This window comes from Lithobates pipiens, unplaced genomic scaffold, assembly GCF_037356315.1.
Source record: "Lithobates pipiens isolate NorthernLeopardFrog02 unplaced genomic scaffold, aLitPip1_a1.2 Scaffold_25, whole genome shotgun sequence".
Lineage (NCBI taxonomy): Eukaryota > Metazoa > Chordata > Amphibia > Anura > Ranidae > Lithobates > Lithobates pipiens.
The window spans coordinates 10140839-10165112 of NW_027507787.1; the positions used below are offsets into that span (position 1 = coordinate 10140839).

The 24274-nt window shown below is 42.0% G+C and overlaps 1 protein-coding gene across 2 annotated transcripts in view; it reads right to left on the reverse strand.

Moving 5' to 3' along the window:
* CHUK (component of inhibitor of nuclear factor kappa B kinase complex) overlaps window positions 1-24274 on the reverse strand; it is a 72048-nt gene that overhangs the window by 23644 nt on the left and 24130 nt on the right. The window contains exons 5-13 of one of the 2 annotated variants that reach the window (XM_077454049.1): window positions 24113-24201; window positions 22756-22845; window positions 19742-19866; window positions 15703-15810; window positions 10980-11115; window positions 10665-10859; window positions 2414-2516; window positions 1136-1259; window positions 686-837 (exon numbers count right to left, since the gene is read on the reverse strand). In XM_077454049.1, coding sequence (XP_077310175.1) covers window positions 686-837; window positions 1136-1259; window positions 2414-2516; window positions 10665-10859; window positions 10980-11115; window positions 15703-15810; window positions 19742-19866; window positions 22756-22845; window positions 24113-24201 — 1122 coding nt within the window. The remainder of the gene's footprint in view (window positions 1-685; window positions 838-1135; window positions 1260-2413; window positions 2517-10664; window positions 10860-10979; window positions 11116-15702; window positions 15811-19741; window positions 19867-22755; window positions 22846-24112; window positions 24202-24274) is intronic. The other variant, XM_077454050.1, reaches the window with a different exon arrangement.

Here is a 24274-nt window from a genome sequence, read left to right on the forward strand (position 1 = left end):
AATAAATTATTGATCTTTATTTGTGCTAGGATGTTAAAATACAGTTTGCAATTAATATGTAAATGGAGGAAGCCATACTTGCTCATGACATAGTCTCTGCTTCCCAATGCCACACAACTACAATCCTTTACTGCCCCTTCAGAAAATGTAAGTCTAACATTGACTGACCCTCAAAAGCAATCTACTCTGTGTATCTAATATATTATTTTTTAAAGCGGAGTTCCACCCAAAAACTGAACTTCCGCTTATCGTGCCCCCACCCATCCGTGTCACATTTGGCACCTTTAAGGGGAAGAAGGGAGCAGATACCAGTCTAATACAGGTATTTGCTCCAACTTCTGGCGATAGATCAGCAGGGACCAGTCATGACGTGCAGCACAACTCTTGCATGCACAGTAGGGAACCAGGCTGTGAACTGATTCGCTCACTGAAGATGGCGGCACATCCACCCGGGAGCCAAGGGACAGGTCGGCTTAGGGTGAGGCAACGCGGGCACCTTGGACAGGAAAACCTTATTTTAAATATCAGCAGCTACAGCATTTGAAGCTGCTGACTTATTTTATCTTTTTTTCGGCGCAACTCCCCTTTAAGCAAATAAGAAGTGAAATATACAGAGCTCCACCTAGTGGTTAAGCTATAAACAGCTCTACATGCATGGCAATATGGTTAATGAACATGCACTCACAGATTCCATAGGCCATTTGGTCACTGTAGCGCTCCAAATCAATCTCAATGCTTTTCTTGAAAAACTGCAGCTTGGCATCTAATTGTTGAGAGGCTGATACCATTGTATTCTTCATCTTTGTGAGGTTGGTATTGTAGCGGAGTAGACTAAGCCTAAGAAAAAAAAAAAAAGGAGATGAGGACAGTTTACAATTAAAGGAGTGGTAAAACCAAACTGGTCAGCTATTTTAAACTTTTAGGAGAAAAAAATTGCCTAACAGCAAATGCCACAGAAAAGCCTAATCTGTGTGCCCCTCTGATCTTGGTTATACTTATTATCAATAAAGCAGGGAGGCCTTTTGTGGTCTGTATCTTTGGTTGGGAGATTCACCCCTATATTTAATCTTGTCAATCATATTTTTTGACTACCTGTATAGCCTGCTCTACATAGAAAGTGATGCTGAATACTTACATTGCTGCTCTTTGTCCCTGAAAAAGGCGGCTATAGTCTTCCTTCAGCCCAGACACATAGTGAACAGCCTCGGCCCATACTTTGCGCAGCTGTAGTAAGGGAAGCTGAACTTTGCTGTCCTGTACTATATAAAATGAAAAGAAAAAAAAACATTTTTTTGTTTTTTGTTTTTTATGTGTGATCAATGTTCATGGTTAAACAGGCACAAAATAGATTAAAGCACTAAAAAAAATATAAAATCAATGTAAAGATTACAGTATCACCCAAAAAGCTTAAATTGTAAAAAAATTAGAAATTACATATATGTTTTAAGTTTCAATTTTGAATTATCTCTTTGTAGCCACCCGTTTAGATTGCAGAAACTACAGGTGTAAGTGGTGAATAATGAGCCCAAGTGAGAGAACACCTACTCCTTTACAAGAGTATATACCTGCCTGCTGGCCACTGGATGGTGCAAAACTTTACCTGCATTGATTAGTTAGTTGCTTGATTACCGTTTCAGACGCAGGTCTGATAGTATGCAATCAAGCAACTGCTAGGTAAAAAACTTAGCTAAAATCTACACCATCCAGTGGCCAGCTCATCCCCTTACAACAGGGTTCTTCAAACAGGGTTCCATGAAACCCTAGGATTCCTTCAGAGGTTGCTAGGGGTTCCTTGAGCAATGAGAAATGTCTGCCTCTCAGATAAGTTCCCACTGAGACCAATGAACCTTTCGGATAGCTGTATGGGGGTAATTCTTCTCAATGACTATAAGTGTAAGGAGCATTCTTCCCAATGACCATCACACTAAATCATGAGTTGTAGCTATAGGAGTTTTTAGCAGGGGTCCTTTAAAACCAGAAAGTTATTTCAAGTGTTCCTCTGTGTTGAAAAGGTTGAGAAAGGTTGCCCTAGAGCATTACAGCAGTACTGTAACTGGGTGAAGCATGAGAAATGCAATATTTTCGATCAGCACAATGTTGATGTACCACCCCCCCCCCCCCCCCCCCCATTTATCTCTAGCTATCGTGACAAAGCTATGATTTAAAGTTGAAATCCAGTCCAAATGCTTTTGGATGAAGTGGGAAAGGATTCAAGCCTCTACCAGGATTCTATTGGGCTCTACATTGGAAAGTTCCCATCATGTTCCTTTCCAAGTCACAAAACGGTCACCAGCACAGAAGGGGAGAAGAAATCATCCCAATGAAGTACAGAAGTAAAGTATAACCCTGTCTTTCCCCGTGTAAAACTAAAAATAATTTTACTGGGGCTGTAAGGCACCATATATTAACTTACCAATATAATTTACACATTCTGAAAGGTTTCTTGGTTGAAAGGGTCCATCATAAGCAGTCTTGCTCTTATCAAACAAATATACCATGTAACTGTCCCAGCCTCTCTGTGTAGGAAATGAGAAAATAAACAAAAAAAGACATTAAATACATTTAAAAACTCTTATTCTTCTACATACAAGATAAAAAAAAATGATGTCTTCTTTAAAAGTACAGAACACAGTAACACTTCTAAGAATAATCTGCAGCTCACAAGACCCTCATTATCAAACAGGATAGGTCAACATTATCTTCTTACAAAAATAGCCCAGCCTCTCTAAACACCAGATGTGACATTTCAGAAGCTAGTGAAGAAATGTACGTCCTGTGATCCAATCGTACAACTTGTGAGGACAAAATGAATGGTAGCTAAAAGGCTAACCTATACACACACTGTTTAGGAAAGGGACAGTTTGCAGCAACAAACCTCCATCTTTCTCTCTGCTGCATAGTGAAACAGGTGGCATTTACTGGATAATTTACCTTTACATAACTTTTTAAAATGATAAAACCACAGCTACACTCTAGGAAGTTCAGAAATTATTGCTTAAACAATCAAAAAGATACAGTAAACTAGAATTGTGAAGAGTTCTAATGTAACACAATGAAAATGATACAAGAAAAGAAGAGTGAGCCATTTTGAAGGAAACCTACTGTAAGTTCAGCCTTGTTAATAAAGTGTGCAGTCATTTATTTACAGTGTTTTAATTTGTCTCTTTCAAAAGACATTTGCCTTTAGCCTTAATGTGCAAGTCCACTTTTAGTGATCCTTGATTCCTTTATTACTCCCAACTAGCAACATGCAGAATCACACAAAGGCGAGTACAACCCTCACATTTTTGTAAATATTTTATTCTCTCTTTTCATGTGACAACACTGAAGAAATGACACTTTGCAACAATGTAAAGTAGTGAGTGTACAGCTCGTAAAACAGTGTAAATTTGCTGTCCCCTCAAAACAACAACAAAACAGCCATTAATGTCTAAACCGCTGGCAACAAAAGTGAGTACACCTCTAAGTGAAAATTAGCCATGGTCCCTCTAAGGTGTCATGTGACTTGTTAGTGTTAGGTCTCAGGTGTGAATGGAGAACAGGTGTGTTAAATTTGGTGTTATCGCTCTCACTCTATCATACTGGTCGCTGGAATTTCAACATGGCCCCTCATGGCAAAGAACTCTCTGAGGATCTGAAAAAAAGAATTGTTGCTCTACATAAAGATGGCCTAGGCTATAAAAAGATTGCCATGACCCCGAAACTGAGCTGCAGCAAGGTGGCCAGGACCATACAGTGGTTTAACAGGACAGGTTCCACTCACAACAGGCCTCGCCATGGTCGACTAAAGAAGTTGAGTACACATGCTCAGTATCATATCCAGTTGTCTTTGGGAAATAGATGTATGAGAGCTGCCAGCATTGCTGCAGAGGCTGAAGGGGTTGGTGGTCAGCCTGTCAGTGCTAAGACCATATTCCGCACACTGCATCAAATTGGTCTGCATGGCTGTCATCCCGGAAGGAAGTCTCTTCTAAAGGTGATGCACAAGAAAACCCGCAAGCAGTTTGCTGAAGACAAGCAGACTAAGGACATGGATTACTGGAACCATGTCCTGTGGTCTGATGAGACCAAGATAAACTTATTTGGTTCAGATGGTGTCAAGCATGTGTGGCGGGAACCAGATGAGGAGTACAAAGACAAGTGTGTCTTGCCTACAGTCAAGCATGGTGGTGGGAGTGTCATGGTCTGGGGCTGCATGAGTGTTTCCAGCGCTGGGGTGCTAAAGTTTATTGAGGGAACCATGGATGCCAACATGTACTGTGACATACTGAAGCAGAGCATGATCCCCTCCCTTCGGGGACTGGGCCGCAGGGCAGTATTCCAACATGATAATGACCCCAAACACACCTCCAAGATGACCACTGCCTTGCTAAAGAAGCTGAGGGTAAAGGTGATGGACTGGCCAAGCATATCTCCAGACTTAAACGCTATGGAGCATCTGTGGGGCATCCTCAAATGGAAGGTGGAGGAGCGCAAGGTCTCCAACATCCACCAGCTCCATGATGTCATCATGGAGGAGTGGAAGAGGACTCCAGTGGCAACCTGTGAAGCTCTGGTGAACTCCATGCCCAAGAGGCAGGGCCGGGACAAGGGATGGGCAGGAGGGGCAGCTGCCCTGGGAGCAGTTGTATACTGCAGGGATGGGAGCTCAGCCATTCTGACAGCGGCATCACTACTCCCGTCAGCCAAACGCTGGGACCAGTGAGGAGAGCAGTAGAGAGCCAGGAGGCTGTGCTCTCTATCTCTTCTCTGCCACAGCGATCTCCCACAATGCACAGCCTCAGTTCTTGCAATGACTCCACCCTTAAAAAAAAATATCCTCCTATTGACAAGCAGATGACTGCTGGGGATAGGACCCCCTAAGCTTGCATATAATGATGGGGGGGACACAGTTTGGAATCTTTGCCCTGAGTGATGGATGACCTTGTCCCGGCACTGCCAAGAGGGTTAAGGCAGTGTTGGAAGGTACTGGTGGCCACACAAAATATTGACACTTTGGGCCCAATTTGGACATTTTCACTTAGGGGTGTACTCACTTGTCGTCAGCAGTTTAGACATTGATGGCTGTGGAGTTATTTTGAGGGGACAGCAAATTTACGCTGTTATACAAACTGTACACTCACTACTTTACATTGTAGCAAAGAGTCATTCCTTCAGTATCGTCACAGAAAAAAATAATAAAATATTTACAAAAATGTGAGGGGTGTATCCATAGCGGACCACGACAACGAACACGCTGCCAGTCCACTGCATGAGAAGGGCACAGTGAGTACCCCACTACAGACAGCATCCTCTCCAGCTTCCACAGAATGTTTAATAAGGTAGATCAGTGAGGGGCCTTAATCTGACTCCTTTGGAGGATCTCTTAGCCAGCTCAGAGACATGGGGGCCAGAAACCCACAATAATCCCCCCCATGATGGCAGCTTTATCTCAAATGCTAGCCAGGGGACTATTGCAGACAGCAGCACAGATCACCGCCTTGATCCACACTGACCTCCAACATATCGGGGAAAGGACAGAAGTCAAGGAAAAGAAAACTGACCAGTCGCTAAAGTTAATCAGAACTCTGCCAGAATCCAGGACCTTACTGATCAATTAGAAACCGCTATATCTGAAACTGACGACTTAGAAAACAGATCTAGATGCTACAACTTTAGAATCCATGGCCTCTCCAAGTAAGTTAAAGAATTGTAAAAAAAATAAATAAAAAATAAAAAAGTTAAAAAAGTGTATCCGGCAATCCGAGCGTTCATCAAGGACTTAATCCCTGACATCCCAGAGCACTGCCTGGAGCTGAACAGAGCACATAGGGCCCTACAACCAGTAGGACAGCCTTCCTCTGGACATTATGGTGAAACCACACTTCTATGTGGTAAAAGAGGAAGTGATGAAATCATCTTGTAACTCTGATCAGCTTCCCGTCTTGGGACACCCAATGCAGATCTTTGGGGATCTCTCAACATACACAATCCAAAAGCAGCGCTCTTCAAATCCTTTGCTGCAGGTTTTGGCTCAAAAAGTAATCGTATATAGATAGACTTTTCCTTTACACCTGAACTTTTCTTACCAGAATAAGGCCTATAACTTCTCATCATTTATGGAGGGCGCGAGACTGCTCTTACACCTTGGCCTGATCACCCAGGAACTGCCACAACTTCCCTCCTACAGAAGGGCATCTTCTTCCAAAACGACCATTCCCCTACAAGCTCCCTGACTCCAATTTGGCAGAAACAACAACCCAAGAGATCAAAGGACTCTCACCCGCCATGACGACGACTTCTGGACCAAAGAGGCTGCCCATCCTCTCAGATCCCTCGATCTGATCTTTGGAAACACATCCACTCACTGTGACGGTTATCACACTTTATTTAAATTGTTGACTGGTTGGGTTACTTATCCTCAAGGAGGCCCTTTTTGGTCAACTGGAATGGATAGGCTTGCACAGTTTTTCTGAATTCTGCTAGTTCGTTAATTGCTTACCCATATGTTAAGCTTTAGAAGAGAACTGATATCCTAATCACAGCGCAACTGCCACTAGGTTTGATTAGGGAAAGAATCAGCACCATCCTAAATGGTTTATCCTGCAGTTTTCCCCAGCGCAAGGATTCTCTCTGGATAATGCACTAGATTCTGCCTACGGCTGTCATACCTAGACCAGGGAAAGATGCAAGTGACGTCAGTACCTATCGCCCAATTTCCTTTATTAACAACGACCTTAAAATTATGATGAAATTCCTTGCATTTAGGCTTTCAAGCTTTATAGCGAAGTACATACATAAAGATCAGATGGGCTTCATCTTGGGAATACAGGGTCCCGACCAGACTAGGACAGCAATAGACCTAATTTCCCTACTATACTACCACTGGGATAAGGGGGCCCCACAGGATGTCTTTCTGCTATCCATTGATCTCCAAAAGACTTTCCACTTCGTGTCCTAGTTATACCTTTTTGAAATTCTAGAGATATGGGGCTTTGGTCCTAAATTTCTGATGACTATGCATGCGCTGTATTCAAAACCTAGTGCTCAAATACGTCTTATGGGTCACTACATAGAAGCTTTTAATATACAAAAAGGAACTAGACAGGGCTGCCCCCTCTCTCCCTTGGTCTTTGCCATCACCATAGAAACTTTAACGTTGGCCATTAGATATCATCCTGATATAAGGAGAGTAACATGCGGCTCTGAACACAAATGTGCACTATTCGCAGACAACATGCTGCCATTTCTCACATCCCCTCTGATATCAACCCCAAATGTCCTTCGACTACTCAAGGACTTTGGTACTATTTCAGGACTTACAGTCAACATATCTAAATCTGTATCGTTAAATATGTCGGTCCCAGCTAGACTATTAGATCAACTTAAACAACACTTTCCATTTCCTAGGGCCACTGACTCGATTCATTATTTAGGTATCAAGTTAACAAACAATCTAGCCAACCTATACTCCTCTAATTACCCTCACATGTATCGACAGCTAAAAGAGGATGTTAAAACATGGGCATGGTGCGGGCTATTATGGTTGGGCAGACTCAACGCAATTAAGATGACATTATTACCACGCCCGTTATATCTTTTCCGTTCCCTCCCTATACCTATCCCAAAATTATCTCTAAATAGGTTCCAGTCTAAAATCATTAACTTTATATGGGGGAAAGGTGGGCATTGCTTCTCCAAAGAAATGATTTTCTGCCCTAAAAAACAGGGAGGTCTAGGTCTTCCCAATTTGTGGCCAGGCTGCACAACTGGCCCACTTTTCTATAGTCTATTCCAGGGGTCTAAAACCTGATTGGGTTTCCCTGGAAAATCAGACAGTTCCCCATCACACTCTGGATTATCTCCTATAGAGACCTTCCAAAACCCTCTTCTCTTTCTCACTTACTAGCACTATGTAATAAGCTTCATAAACTAAACTAAACTGATTTCTACCATGAGACCCCTCTCCCATTTATTTCATAACCCCGATTTTCCCCCTGGCATGAATATTTTAGCTTTCCACTAGTGGCTGAATAAAGGCCAGAATAGGGCACTTTTTATCCTTGATCGGACCACTCTCGATACAATATTGTGTGTGCAAGCTTGAAATGCCAATTTCAGAGAAATTTTGATTTTCACAAATCACACACTTTTTTGCACACCCTATGGTCAAATAAACCAAACCCCCCAATAGCTACCAGATACGAACAATGGTGCTCTGGTATCATGGATCAGAGGGGTGGCATCTCTATCATTTATTCTTCCCTAGCCGAAAATGCAGACCACCTATTCCTCTCATTCTATCTTCCCTCCTCTTTATCTATCCTTGCTTAAGACATTATATAACACATATTCCTGGATCAGGTGACAATCTTTGCTTAGATATGCATATTTTCCTTTGAATGCCTCGTGGACCCCATTTTTGGGGGACTGCAGATGGCTGTTTGTGAGGGTAAACTGATTTAGATCAGGACAGAAAAGCATCCAATAGCATCCCTGACCTCTATCATCAGACTATACGACTCCAGCTTGAGGCAAAGGTCTCCCGGGCCCCCGAGTTTGGGGGTTCTAAATGTGATTTTGGTGGGGTATGTTATCTGGTGAGACCTCTCACTCCATGAGGGGAGGGGAGGGGAGGGGTGGGGATCTCAGCGGGTAGAGGTCGGCTTTTGCCTCCCTTCCAGAAAGAATCCCAGTACAATATAACTTACTCTAGAGCCGTAACTCATTTACTTAAAACCTCCATGAGAATCCACCTTTAATTAGCGTGCCTGTAACTCAGAAAGACGGTCTTTGATGTCACTGATCCAGGTCTAAAATACTGACAAATGTTTCAGTTTTGTTTCATGTTACTTTGATTGTCTTGGGCCTTGCAGGCCATACCTAATTCTCAAATGTTATCCTTTTGGAATGGTTTGTAATCTTCTCATGTAAACTCAATAAAAATATTGAACAAGAAAAGAAGGCAAGACATTGTCTTGATTCAAGTGAAAAACTAGACACTACTCTAGGCAAAAAATGGATGAGAACGCAACATCACCTTATGATGCGAGACCAAAAATGGCTCCTCGCATGCAAGAGCCAACTCTGACACTCCACTTAGTGAGGTGATGGCAACCAAAGAAGCCAGTTTCCGTGATAAAAGACCAACAGAATCTCCAGTTTGGTTCAAAAAATGGCCTCTGCAAGGAAAGTCGAGATCAAATTCAAGTCCCAAGGACACAAGAGTGTCCTGACAGGCGGGACTATCTAGGTTACACGCTTTATGAAGAAGTGAGAATAACGGCCTCTGGAAAAAATTGATAGGGATGAACTCTGACCCTTAATGATACTTGAAGCCAATCTTTCTCCTACCGACTGGAGAATCAAAACAGAAAATTTCCCACTCACATATTTCTGCGGGTGTCACTTCCTGGCTTCACCAGAGGCGAATATTTCCAAGTCTTGTAATTGAAGTTCTCCGAAGCTGGCTTCCAGGGCTCAACAGTGCTGAGATACAGGACTCAAGACCATTAGGTCCCGCTGGACTGGGAGTATCCAAGGAGCGACCCCTGCAAGACTTGCTATGTCAGTGTACCAAGCCCTCCTGGACTAATTTGGCTAACATTATTATCAGTGTTACCCCCTTCCGGACTCTTCTCAAAAGATGTGGCAGAAGTTGAATCAGAGAGAAAGCGTCAAATAAGGGAGAACGGGTCCATAAGGTGTTACCAGTGCATCTACCCCTATTGCCAGTGGGAATCTCGTCCCGGACACAACCTGTCCCAATTTGTTGTAGAACTTGGAATCTAGTAGATCCACCTGAAGAGATCCCCCTGCCATTATTCTATACTTGGAATATGTAATAGTGATAGAGACAGCACTTGTTGTACTGTCTCAGACAGAATGTGCTTCACCTTCCTGAGCCGCATGACTCTTGGTGCCACCCTGGTGGTAGATATATATGACCCTGCAGAGACATTCTCGGATTAAACCTACAACTGGTTTGTCCCCACATCCAGAGCAAGGCATACTGGCCCAAAGTTCCAAGATACTGATAGGCAGTATTTTCTCCTCTGAAAACCAAGTCCACTGAACTATAGCCACCTTCAAACCAACTGGAGAAGCTGGCATCAGTGGTTATTATCTTCTCAATCCCTTGTCAAGATTTCAAATCATCCACCACCAATTTTAGCTTTGCCATACCCCAGGAACAGAGTCCTCTGGCAATCCAATGCCTGAATCCTCATTTATACTAACCCGTCAGAGGCTCCCTACCACGATCGGAGATGCGGTTCGTCAGAGTGACACACCACACCACCGAGTGCCATGCTGTGCGCCCCCCACAGTTGTGCACTGGCTTGTTATCCTGGAAGATGTCATATGACGTCCAGTCAGGATAATGGAACCACCGCCTGGCAGTCATTCTGCTATAGGCCGGGCGGGAAGTGGTTAAAGATCTTTAAAGTTGGGTCCTGCTCTTACTGAGCATGTGCACCAAGATCTCCATTAATTCCAAAGGAATATCTATACGCTGGGGAAGTTATACAAATATTCCACTGGACTGAATAGAGAAAGCAATGAGCAGGACCTGGCGGTGAAGACTTGCGGAACAGGGACAGGTAAGTGTGGTGTTTGTCAGGGGTGAGGAGAGAGGGCATCAGAGGCCATTACAAATGGAGCCCAACAAAGTATTGTGAACTTACCACTCCATCTATCACACACTGGGAGGCAGGCTTTCTGGGGTCAAGAGACACTCCCATTTCAAGCAGCAACTCTTGATTGCAGGTACTAATTCCAGTCTCTTTTTCAATGTTAGACTGAAGAGTGTGTAGACTTTCCTCAGGTTGTAGGCGGAAAGAGATGATCTTAGCAGATGTCATGTTCAAAATGTGTACAATCTGTAGATGGGGTATAGAAGAATGAAAATTAAAATGCAACCCCAGTAGCGTTGCAAATAGTTGACTACTGTAGCTAGATTTCACAATTTTCACACACAAAAAAAAACAAGCTCAATGTACCTTTAAGTTCAGAATGTTTTCCATTAACACAAAACAACGAGGGCGTCCAGAATGCTCATCAACACCACCGCCACGATGCTGAGGGTCCCAGTTTAGTACAAGCTGTAACCACGTCTCCATGTGCTCCACCATGATGCTTCCAAAACAACAAAGAACAAAGTAAAAAAAAAAAAAAAAAAAAAAAAAAAAAAAAAGGTAAAAAAATAAATAAATCTATTTTCTCACTAGAACACGCAGAATATTCACAGAACCTACAGTGATTATAAAGGTGTTTTTTTTTTTATAGCAAACAGGCTCTACTTACCTGCTCTGTGCAATGTATAGAGCAGCCCCAAACCTTCTCTTTTGAGCTCCTCCACTAGCACTCTTGGCTCCTCCTCCCATTCAAGTGCCCTCATAGCAAGCCACTTGCTATGGGGCTATCGTGCAGGCTATCCTGAGCAGAGATGATTGTGTGTGTCTATTGGCACACATAGCACAGCTCAGCCATGACCCCTGAGCCTGCCAATGGCTCCTGCAGCTACCACGGAGGCGTGTGAGGAGGGAGAAAGAGCAAGAGCAGTGCTTCTGCTCTCGGGCACAGCATTGGATCAATATCAGGCTCAGTTAAGTATTTGGGGGGAGCAGATCATGGAAGGTTTTTCACCTTAATGCAGAGAATATATGGGTGTCTTAAGGTAACAGGCAATGAGCAGATCATCTGTGTCTGTTCTTGTTTGCACCAAACTAATCAAACTCTTTGTTCTGTTTTAAAAGTTTTGTGTTGCCTATAAGTGTAGCGAAAAGACAGTTCTTCCTGTCTCAGTAGAACAAAAGGACTGCTGTAAATAACAAACCGTAAATTTCAAGCGTCTCTCAATCAATGTGACTGACAATGAAAATGATTTTATTAATGCTTGGGACAAAAAAAAAAAAAACCTCGCTTAGGGTGTGACATTGAAACTGAAGCAAACCTTTATTTTGTCAAATCATGGCAAAGCAACAGATTTGATGAATAGGAGCCTTTTATGCTCTCCTCTGCCACCATTATGGCCTCCTGGAGCCCCCACACAATTGTGGTGTTAGGCAACATTAGACTAGAGCTACACAGGGTTAAGGACTGTCCGCAGACTCCATGTCACGGCATTCAGGACTTGTGATTGGCTGTATTGTGGGCTGACATGGGAGAAACTGGGAGTGTGCCACCATGCTCCAAAAGTATCTCTTTCCAGAGCCTGCGTTCAATACGGCAGTGGAGAACAAATAGACCTGCTATTACAAACAAGTATATGTGACCTTTTTTCTCTAAAGCAAACCAGCTACCGGTACTTTTGCCTAAGTAGACATAGTACAGGTTCACTTTAAAAGAAAATCAGCTCTCAGAACACGGTATGTAGGCTGCAACAAATGTCCTCTTCTTCTCGCTTGTAGTCATCCAATGCAGAGCAATGGCTTAAACACTTTGAGCCACTGATGCAGAGAAAGGATCATTGGCTCCCCCTTAACTCACTTGCTGTACTTTTTCCCTCAGTCAGTAAGTTGTGAAGTCAGACACAGTCAGGCAATGTAGCTTGTATATTTCTGAACATAAATACTTCTTTCAGCCATCTGCCAATAAAGAGTCTTGTGCATCATAGCTTTCCCTCTTCTAGTTTGTAAGGTATGAAAGGAGTGGCAATCCAGGGGTAAAAAAGCAAGTTAACAGCTGCTTATCGCATTACATTTTATATAAAACCTACTTCAATCCTGCAGTGGATTTAGAAAACTAGGTCAAGTAGAACATAGCAAACACAGAAAACATCCAGTCATTCACTTAGACCGGATCTCTGATAATAACAAAAAAAATAAAGAAAAAGAAAAAAAGGGCTTTGATTAAAGTGGATCTCTGGGCTTATACTAACTAATCTTTAAAATTATTTCACCCCCCTTCTAACATCTATACTAACTACCCGTGGAAGAAAAATGCATAAAAAGGTGCATCCCATAAAATATAATGAAAAAGTTAATTAATTTCAGTAATTCAATTCAATTTGTGAAAACCCAAAATTCAGTATCTCAGAAGATTTGATTATTACAGAAGACCAAGAAAAAAAAAAGGATTTTTAATACAGGAATGTTGGCTTACTACGTCCATGTACAGTATAGTAAGCACTGAATACCTTGTCAGGGCTCCATTTGCATGAATTACTGCATCAATGCGGTGTGGCATGGAAGTGATCAGCCTGTAGCACTGCTGAGGTGTTATGGAAGCCAGGTTGCTTCGATAGGGTCCTTCAGTTCATCTACATTGTTGAGTCTGGTGTCTCATCTTCCTCTTGACAATACCCCACATATTATCTATGGGGTTTAGGTCAGGCGAGTTTGCTGTTTGATGTTACATGTTCCAAAAGGTGAACTTATATTTAAGGTCAGTGTTGATGATTGAACAATAAGAAAGAGACTGGGGCAAAAATGGCATCCATGGGAGAGTTCAAAGGCGAAAGCCACTGCTGATCAAAAAGTACACAAATCCGATAGGGCCATGCCACAGCATCCCAAAACAGGCCGTTCATGCTTGAAAACCCTGCAACGTGGCTGAATTAAAACAATTCTGCAAAGAAGAGTGGGCCAAAATTCTTCCACAGCAAAGTGAAGGACTCACTGCCAGTTATCACAAACACTTGATTGCAATTGTTTCTGCCAAGGGTGACACAGCCAGTTATTAGGTTTTAAGGGGCAATTACTTATTTTACATATGGCCGGGCAGGTTTGGACAGCTTTTTTCCCTTAATAAATGAAATCCTCATTTAAAAACTACATTTTGTATTTAATTGGGGTATCTATGTGTTACATTAAAATTTATTTGATGATCTGGATCATTTAAAGTGGAGATCTGAATAATGCATACATACTGTAGCTGCTGACTTTTAATATTAGGACACTTACCGGTCCTGGAATTCAGCAATGTCGATACCCCAGCCTAGGTTTCCATCGGCTCCCAGATGCTGCCGCCACCATTGTCTGTAAGGTAAACCAGCTTTGCAGCTTCACAGCTGGTTCCCTACTGCGCATGCGCGAAGTGGGCTGCACTGAATGGCGCGAAATTTTGAGTAATCTTGCCGTGGCGAGATCTCTGGAAAATGGGGACAGGTACCTGTCAAAAACAGGTGACCTCTCACAGCCCCTTCCACTTTTATCAGGAAAGGGGCAAATACTTTTTCACAGCACTGTATTAGGCCTCTTGGACATGATACTCTTGTTTGAGCATCTACCTTTTCAGACTTTTTTTTGTACGTATTTGCTCGCATTTTCGTGCAAAAAAGTATTCTTGCGTATAAAGACTTCGGCTGGTCGGCAAGGGGTTAAAAATGGTGTGGGGTTCCCCTGTTGCATTTTAAATGTCTATATTGAGATATAATATATATATTATATAATCAGACTTTACTGTACACACAATCAGAAGATAGGACGAAAAATACAGCTTTTAAAATAATCATATGATAATCTGATGGTTAGACAGTTAATCCGATGGGTCAAACAAAAATAATTTTTTTCGTGCGATACCAGATTATACGTTTTTCGTTTAAATCCGAAAATACAATACAAGACATCACTTCTGAATTTTTATTCTGTCGTATGAGAATTTTCGTAACCTTAGTAAACGCTTCACTTTAGATATGAAGACCAAAATGAAAAAAAAAATGGACGGTCATTCATCTGATAATTTTGTGTGTACACGGCATTAGAAACAGACAAGTTTGTTTGAGGGGATACTTCTCAAGCAAATTCCTTGGTAACAATTAAACAGGATGTCCTCAAACGATGGAAAATTATATACCATTGTATTTCAGTTGACAGATGTTTTTATTGTCTCTGTAACTACGGTAAACAAGTTTGGAACCTGGGAAAACCATAGCTTTTTTTTTTTTTTTTTACAGGGAAAAAAAAAAAACACGAGACTTTACAATCACTTTGAGCCTGGTACCCACTGCAGTTTTTTTTCATGCAACCTCGCGGGGTTCGCCCGATCTCACTCAGAACACTCCGATAAGCCATTGGCAGAGTGCTGATTGGGAGTTTGTCAGATATGCATGCTGGAAAACCAGCAGCTGACTGACGCCGGCCGAAGGACAGACCGACATACACATGGGCAGAATGTTGGCTGGTAATTTTTGTACGGGCAAATGTCTCCCGACATTCTGCCTGTGTGTATGGAGCTTTACTCTGTGACAACTCTAAAATTTAGGGGTTTGAATCAACAAACAGCAATAACATTTGATAGGGGTTACAAAATAACCTGCACCTCTTTGGCAGTCTACAGAGTCTAGACCAGTGATGGTGAACCTTGGCACCCCAGATGTATTTGGAACTACATTTCCCATGATGCTCAACTACACTGCAGAATGCATGAGCATCATGGGAAATGTAGTTCCAAAACATCTGGGGTGCCAAGGTTCGCCATCACTGGTCTAGACCATGACCAGCTGTGCAGACCTGATCTGGCCACTAACTGAGCATTCTTAGAAAACTCTGTTTGCACCAGGCACACTTGCATGTTTAAGCCTAAAGAAGAGGATGGGGTACGGCATGAAGAAATAACGATATGCCAGAAAAATCCTTCCGTCATTTAAGCAGGCTTGGCCAGAGGCATGGTTTCAGATGTAAAATTGTTCCCTGATCCAACCTTAAATTATCAGATTTAGAAAAGCTTAACATATAGTTTCAGCCATATATAATGAAAAAGTTAACCAGCATTCCAAAATACCTGCATAAGTTATTGGGCTGTGGCAAATGGATGCTGAACCTAATTTCACCTGACATCTCCTCATAAGCATAGATGTGCTTAGGATCCTTCTTCTTGATCTTTTCATGCCTAATACAAGACAAATGAAGTTGTATATTAGACAGTGAGATAGAGAGATATACAGTGGATATAAAAAGTCTAGACACCCCTGTTAAAATGTCAGGCTTCTATGTGTAAAAAAATAAATAAAATAAGACTAAGAAATAGTTTCCACCTTTAATGTGACCTATAACTGTACAATTCAGTTGAACAACAAATTGAAATCTTTTACGTGGAAAGAAGTAAAAAAATAAAACATTAAAATAATATGGTTGCATAAGTGTGCACACACTTAAACTAATACTTTGTTGAAGCACATTTTGATTTTATTACAGCACTCAGTCTTTTTGGGTACGAGTCTACCAGCATGGCACATCTTGACTTGGCAATATTTGCCCACTGTTTTTGCAAAAACACTCCATCTCCTGTGCACAGCCCTCTTCAGATCATTCCATAGATTTTCAATCGGATTCAGGTCTAAGCTCTGGCTGGGCTATTACAAAACTTTATTCTTCTGGTGAAGGCATTCCTTTGTTGATTTGGATGTATGCTTTGGGTCGTTGTCATGCTGAAAGATAAAGTTCCTCTTCGGGTTCAGCTTTCTAGCAGAAGCCTGAAGGTTTTGTGCCAATATTGACTGGTATTTGGAACTGTTCATCATTCCCTCTACCTTGACTGAGGCCCCTGTTCCAGCTGAAGAAAAACAGGCCCAATGCATTATGCTGCCACCACCATGCTTCACTGTGGGTATGGTGTTACTTTGGTGATGTACAATGTTGTTTTTGCGCCAAACATATAACACATTTTCCCACATGCATTTGGGAGACATCAGAAGTGTTTTTGCAAAATTTATCCGGGCTTGGATGTTTTTCTTCATAAGAAAAGGCTTCCATCTTACCACTCCACCCCATAGTCCAGACATATGAAGAATACGGAAGATTGTCACATGTACCACACAGCCAGTACTTGCCAGATATTCCTATAGCTCCTTTAATGTTGCTGTAGGCCTCTTGGCAGCCTCCCTGACCAGTTTGCTTCTCGTCTTTTCATACATTTTGGAGGGATGTCAAGTTCTTGGTAATGTCACTGTTGTTCCATAGTTTCTCCACTTGATGCTGACTGTATTCATGGTGTTCCATGGTATAAATAATGTCTTGGAAATTATTATATATATGTGTATATATAATATATATATATATATATATATATATATATATATATATATATATATATATATATATATATATATATATATATATATATACACACACACACACACACACACACACACACACACACACACACACACACACACACATTTTTTACCCATCTCCTGACTGATACCTTTTAAAGTGGAGGTCTGCCCACTGCTGAAAAAAATTAAAAACCAGCAGCTACATATACTGCAGCTGCTGGCTTTTAATAATAGGACATTTACCTGTCCTGGAGTCCAGCTATGTCGGGACTGCAGCTGGTGTTTCCATCAGCCGTTGGGTGCTGCCGCTGAAATTGAGGGCAAGGGAGCCTGGCAGTGTAGCTTTACGGCTCGGGAACTCTACTGTGCATGCGCGAGGCTCTTCTCCTCTCTTCTACTGGCCGAGCGACATGTCAATATCCACGGCTGTGGCTCCTGGAAGTGGGAACAGGATACCTGTCAAAGACAGGTATTCTGTCCCCCCGAAAGGTGACAATTGTGGCACCGGAGGGGGAAGGAAACAAATGAGCGGAAGTTCCACTTTTGGGTGGAACTCCACTTTAACAATGAGATCCCTCTTATAATTCCGAAGCTCTTTGCGGACCATGGCTTTTGCTGTAGGATGCGACTAACAAAATAACAAAAAAGACCTACTAGAACAGCTGAAATGTATCTGGGTTAATCAGAGGCACTTTAAACAATGGCAAATGTGTACTGACTCCTATTTAAACACGAGTTTCAATGCGATTGCTTATTTCTGAACACAGCTACATCCCCAGTAATAAAAGAACGTGCACATTTTATGCAACCAAATTATTTTAGTTTTTTATTTTTACTTCCCCCGTTTGTTTTTCAATTGAATTGCACAGTTTACAGGTCACATTAAAGGTGCAAGAAGATGCAAGAAGTTCTGAAATAATTTATCTTTGTCTAATTTTTTTTTTACATCACAGAAACCTGACATTTAAACAGGGGTGTGTAAGCTTTTTATATCCACTGTATATGAGAATATGCACAACATTCAATACAGTGGCAAAGCCAGGCTATAAGACAGCTCTACATTCGGTCACAGTCAGAAGAGAGTATAGCACCTGCACTCTGATTACAAAGCTAAATATGCAATGAAAATGCTTCTATAAGGGTCCTTTCACACGGGGCGGATCAGTTCTGATCCGCCCCGTGGATATCCGTTTGCTCAGCGGGGATCACTCCGCCGATCCCCGCTGAGCAGGGAGATGACAGGTCCGTCTCTGCACACTGCGCAGGGACGGACCTGTCACAGCGCCGCTCTCCCCTATGGGAGATCGGATGACGACGGACCACAGTGCCCGTCGTCACCCGATCCGATCCGCAGACGGATGAAAAAATAGCTTTTTCCTCCGTTACACTTTTTCGGATCGGAGTGGGTCGGATGTCAGCGGACATGTCACCGCTGACATCCGACGCTCCATAGAGCTCTATGGAGCACCCGTTCAGGTCCGCCTGAAAAACTGACAGGCGGGCCTGAACGGGACGTCAGTGTGAAAGGGGCCTTACTAAAATGATCGAAAATCACAGGGACAAGATAATAAAAATTAAATTACACTTCTGTTAAACATGTGAGGCCCAAAATGATATGACATCATTCCAGAGAAGAAGCTGCCTCAAGCAGAAAAAAAAAATCTATTAAAAAACACATATGGGAGCAGTTTTAGCTGCCAAAGGATTGTGATTTATGGCCACAGACCATGCTGCACGATCCTCTCTGGCAGTCCTTGTACTACAGCACAACCACTCATGCTGTTCTGCTCCCCCACTGCTCAAATAATTTTAATGCAAGATTTGTAAGTACCAATAAAAATGGAGGGGGACTCACACTGCAAAAAAGATGCATTAATGAACACAGAGTCTTCTATATCTGCCAGGAGTTCAACTTAGAAGAGCATTGGTCCTATTGGCGATGAACAATCTATGCATTAAGGTGAAAAACTTTGTGCTGCAGAATGACCCCCCGCCCCCCTTATTCTTACCTGAGCCTGATCTGATCCAGCGATGTGCACAAGAGTAGCGGCTCTCGCCACTTTCTCTCTCCTCCCTGGGTAGATTAGTAGCAGCTGGAGTCATTGGCTGTGCCCCCAGGGAAAGCATTTTTCAGTGGGGGCACTTGCCGAAGAGGAGGAGCCTGGAGCGCCGATGGGGGACCCTAGAAGAAGAGGTATGGGGCTGTTCTGTGCAAAACCATTACACAGAGCGGGTGAGTATAGCATGTTTGTTATTTTAATAGAAGAAAATGAAGCTGAAGGCCCCTTTCAGGTGGGGCTGATCCCTGCTCAGCAGGAGGATGACAGGGCCGTGTCCGCTCTGCTATGCAGAGCGGACACAGACAGCACGCTCTTCTCTATGGGGCAGTCCATAGAAATGGACTGCCTGTCCCTTTCTGACTGTCATCTGATCCAATAGACAGATGGGGAATGAATCCCCATCCATCTGTTTTTAGTGGACAGCAACGGATGCCATCAGGTGTCAGCGGACACATGTCGGCTGATATCCCCACTTCATAGAGAGCTATGGAAGGTCCAATCGGGGGTCACCTGAAAAACTGACAGTTGGACTCCATCGGTCTGTCAGTGTCAAAGGGGTCATAACGTCACTTTACATTTTCCTTTTGAAAGTCCAGGTTGAATTTACTGCCACTGACCCACTGTGACCATAACAACCTAAGTTCAGCTCAATTGTAGAAAAACAACAATACCTCTACAGCAAAGAAAATTTCAGCAAAGTACTCACCAAGTGAAAGGCTGCATGTTATGTAGAAATGGCCTGAAACCAGCTATACATTCAAAAATCATTGTACCAAAGCTCCAGTAATCCACTGTGACACTGTATGGCTTGTTTTCAAACAGTTCTGGGGCCTACAGTTAAAGGAAAAGACATAACAGATATAAAATGGCTTAAGGATAAATTACAACAGTTTTTCTGCCTTTCCTAAATATGATGTCATGATAAGGGCATCAAAGTGTTGTCTCTCAATATACCACAGAGAGAAGACCTGGAAATTCTTATACAATTATTATTATTTATTATTATTATTATTATTAATAATATTTTATTATATTATTAAATTATTATAATTAATAATATTAATAATAATTAAGCCCCTAACCTGTCCACCTTTAAGAGTTCCCTGAAAACTCATTTATTCAGGGAAGTCCATCCCACACCCACCTAACTGTCCCCAAGCCACCCCCATCAAATCAATCTCTACCGCTATTACCTTTTGTACCACCACCCCCTCCCTTTAGAATGTAAGCTCTACGAGCAGGGCCCTCCTGTACCTTTTGTATTGTACTGTAATTGTGTTGTCTCCCCTATACATTGTAAAGCGCTGCGTAAACTGTTGGCGCTATATAAATCGTTAATAATAATAATAATAATTATGTGGTTTTGGTATACTACTCTATTATCTTTTGTTCTTTCTTCTAACCACTATAACTGAGTTGCTGGCTTTGAATAACCTGTGAAGGACTGTGGAGGAATTGGAGTCAGTTGTATCCTTAGTGGTGCTCCCCCAATTGGATGATTTCAGCACTGTTGATCTCATTTGGCTATCATTACTCTTTGGTAAAGGAATTGGCACACTTGTCTGTAAAGTAGTTTGGGATTTTTACACGTGGACTTTAAAGTTCACTTCTTTGTTATGCATAAGTGAATTACAGTCCCTTGAAAAAGTATTCATACCCCTTGAAATTCTCCACATTTTCTCATGTTACAACCAAAAACTTAAACGTATTTTATTGGGATTTTATGTGATAGACAAACGCAAAAGTGACACATAGTTTTGAAGTGTAAGGAAAATATTATATGGTTTTCCATATTTTTACAAATGAATATCTGAAAAGTGTGGTGTGCATTTATATTCAGCCCCACCTTTCGCTGCAATTACGGCTGCAAGTCTTTTTGGGGATGTCTCTACCAGCTTTGCACATCTAGAGTGATTTTTTTTTTGCCCATTCTTTGCAAAATAGCCCACGCTCTGTCAGATTGGATGGAGCGAGTCCAAACAACAATTTTCAAGTCTTGCCAGTCACAAATTTGATTTAGGTCTGGAATTTGACTTCTAAAGCCCCATATACACTATCAGATTTTCTGCAGATTTTTTTCCTTCAGATTTAACAAAACCATATAATATGAGGTCAAACCTTAGAGTTTCAATTTGTATGCAATCAGGCAGGCCCTTGTACTACATGGTTTTGGTAAATCTGAAGACAAAAATCAGCAGAAAATCTGATAGTGTGTATGGGGCTTAACACATGAAAATGCTTTGATCTAAACCATTCCATTGTAGCACTGGCTGTACGTTTAGGGTCGTTATCCTGCTGGAAGGTGAACCTCCACCCCAGTCTCAAGTCTTTTGCAGACTCCAACAGGTTTTCTTCTAATAATGCCCTGTACTTGGCCTCATCCATCTTCCCATCAAATCTGACCAGCCTCCCTGTCTATTCTGCAGAAAAGCATCCCCACAACATGATGCTGCCGCCACCATGTTTCACGGTGGGGTTGGTGTTCTCAGGGTGATGTGGAGTGTTAGTTTTCTTCCACACAGTATTTTGCTTTTAGGCTAAAAAGTTCACTTTTGGTCTCATCTGACCAGAGCACCTTCTTCCACGTTTGCTGTGTCCCCCAAATGGCTTCTTGCAAACATGACTTCTTGGATATCGATATTTTTGCTAAATTCCTTATTTGTCCGCTATAGCCATTAGTAGCTATCTTTGTCCTTCTTTGGACATTCTCTTCTCTTAGCAGAGTCCAGACGGGGAGAAAAAACCTTTTTTTCTCTTTATGCTTTGAACTGGCTACGGCATTAGCCTCCTAGATTTCGAGGAGTGACATAAGGAGGTTTATTTATTTTTCCTTTTCTCTCGATGTTATAAATAGTGAGAGTAATGATAGAAGGCTTTGGTCAGTTTTCTTTTATAAAAACATGACTTCTTATAGCTTTCTTTCAACAACGGCTTTCTTCCTGCCACTCTTCCATAAAGGCCAGATTTGTGGAGTGCACAGCTAATAATTGTCCTGTGGACCTGAGCTGTGGATCTCTGCAGCACCTCCAGAGTTACTATGGGCCTCTTTGGCTGCTCTCCTTGCCTGGCCTGTCAGTTAAGGTGGACAACCATGTCTTGGTAGGTCTGGAGTTGTGAGATACTCTTTCCATTTTCAGATGATGGATTTAACAGTGCTCCGTGAGATGCTCAAAGATTGGGATATTTGTTTATAACCTAACCCTGTTTTAAACTTCTCCACAACTTTATCCCTGATCTGTCTGGTGTGTTCCTTGGCCTTCATGATGCGGTTTGTTCACTAAGTTCTTTAACAAACCTCTGAGGGCTTCATAGAACAGCTGTATTAATACAGAGATTAAATTACAGACAGGTGGACGTTAGGTGACTTCTGAAGGCAATTTGTTCCACTAGATTTTAGTTAGGGGTATCAGAGTAAAAAGGGCTAAATACAAATGCACACTACACTTTTCAGATATTTATTTTTAACAATTTTGTACCACTTTGTGTTGGTCTATCACATAAAAATCAATAAAATACAGTTACATTTTTGTTTCTAACATGACAAAATGTGGAAAATTTCAAGGGGTGTGAATACTTTTTCAAGGCACTGTATATGTTATGGGGCTGTTATTTCACCATCTAACTGTATTATGAACAGCTGGGTACCATGCACAGGAATACTTCTGCAGACTAGGATCATTAATGCTAGTTATTAATTAAGCAGAACAATTGCATACATACCAAATACTGTAAGGTCCCAACAAACGATGTACATAGGCTTCCTTGATCTAGATCTTTGGCATATCCCAAGTCTATAATTTTATGCACAATCTAAAAGTATAAGTAATGAGAAAAATTTATAGATGTTGCAATGTCAACACATTTTTATTGAAATAAAAGCTTAAATGAAATATAATAATAAAAAAAAATATATATATATAGAAATAGTCCAGAACCAATCACCAGTAAAAAGCTTAGTTATACTCTAAACCAGTGTTTCTCAACCTTTTTAATAGGGGTCGACCAATTATCTGAGTCGATATTCACAATTTTTCAAATAATCAGTATCGGTCAGACACTTACCAGTGATGGCAAGACCTCCCCCTGTCCCCAAGTGGTGCTCGCTGCAGCCAATCTCCTCCTCCAGATACCATTTAAAGAAGGGATGCCCAACCCCTGAGTTGCGGTCCCGGCCCGTGGCACTTCTGCAGCCGGGGCCACAAAGGCTTCTCTGTCAGTGGTGCAGCGGGCAGCAGAGAGATGACACCCTCTCTTACTGCCCACCTCGAATCACCGATGTTCCACCCCTACAGCAGGCCTGCAAAGACTACTGTTCACAGAGCTGCAGCTGCGGGCAAGCAGAGAAGATAGTTATCTCTCAACCACCCCCACCCCCCTGCTCAGACGACCCTGGGGAGATCCTGCCAGAAGTAGTATAAGTAGTGACAAGCTGCATACGAGTGGCAGGAGACGCGCTGCATACGAGTGGCAGGAGACGCGCTGCATACGAGTGGCAGGAGACGCGCTGCATACGAGTGGCAGGAGACACGCTGCATACGAGTGGCGGGTGATAGTGGCAAGCTGCATACGAGAGGCGTGTGAAAAGATGCATATGGATCACAGGTGACAGTGGCAAGTATCATCATTCTCTTTATTGAAGTATCATCATTACAAAATATCAGCAAAAAAATCGGGGTCCTTTGAGGAACCCCTGGCAAAAAGTCTGAGATCTTGGGGGAACCCCTGAAATAATTTTCATTTCTACAGCTCAAGGAACATTGATATGATCAGTGAGCTGTTGACATGACAATTTTTAGAAATAGCAATAAATATTAAAACAGATATATTTAATGTGAAACTTGTGCTTGCTTTGCTTTTCTTCTTTCTTTTTTTTTTTGCTCAATTCTGGTGCAACTTGACATAAAAATTGTACAGGGGATAAGGAGGGCACAGTACAAAGGGGGGTACACTATGTGGGAGGAGGGCACATTACGTGAGAGCAGGGCACATTGTGGGGTAAACATCATTGCCTAACCACAGGCACAGCAAGCCAAAAATCATACAATCGTAGTTTCCATATATTCTATTATCATCTCACCTTCCCATTACAGTCCTGTAGCACAATATTTTCTGGTTTCAAGTCTCTATGTATAATACGATTTGAATGCAGATACTGAATACCAGCACCTAAAAGCAGAAAATATTTAAAAAGAATTTTGAAAATATGTGCAAGAACAATAATTTGTTTCCCAGGAAATAT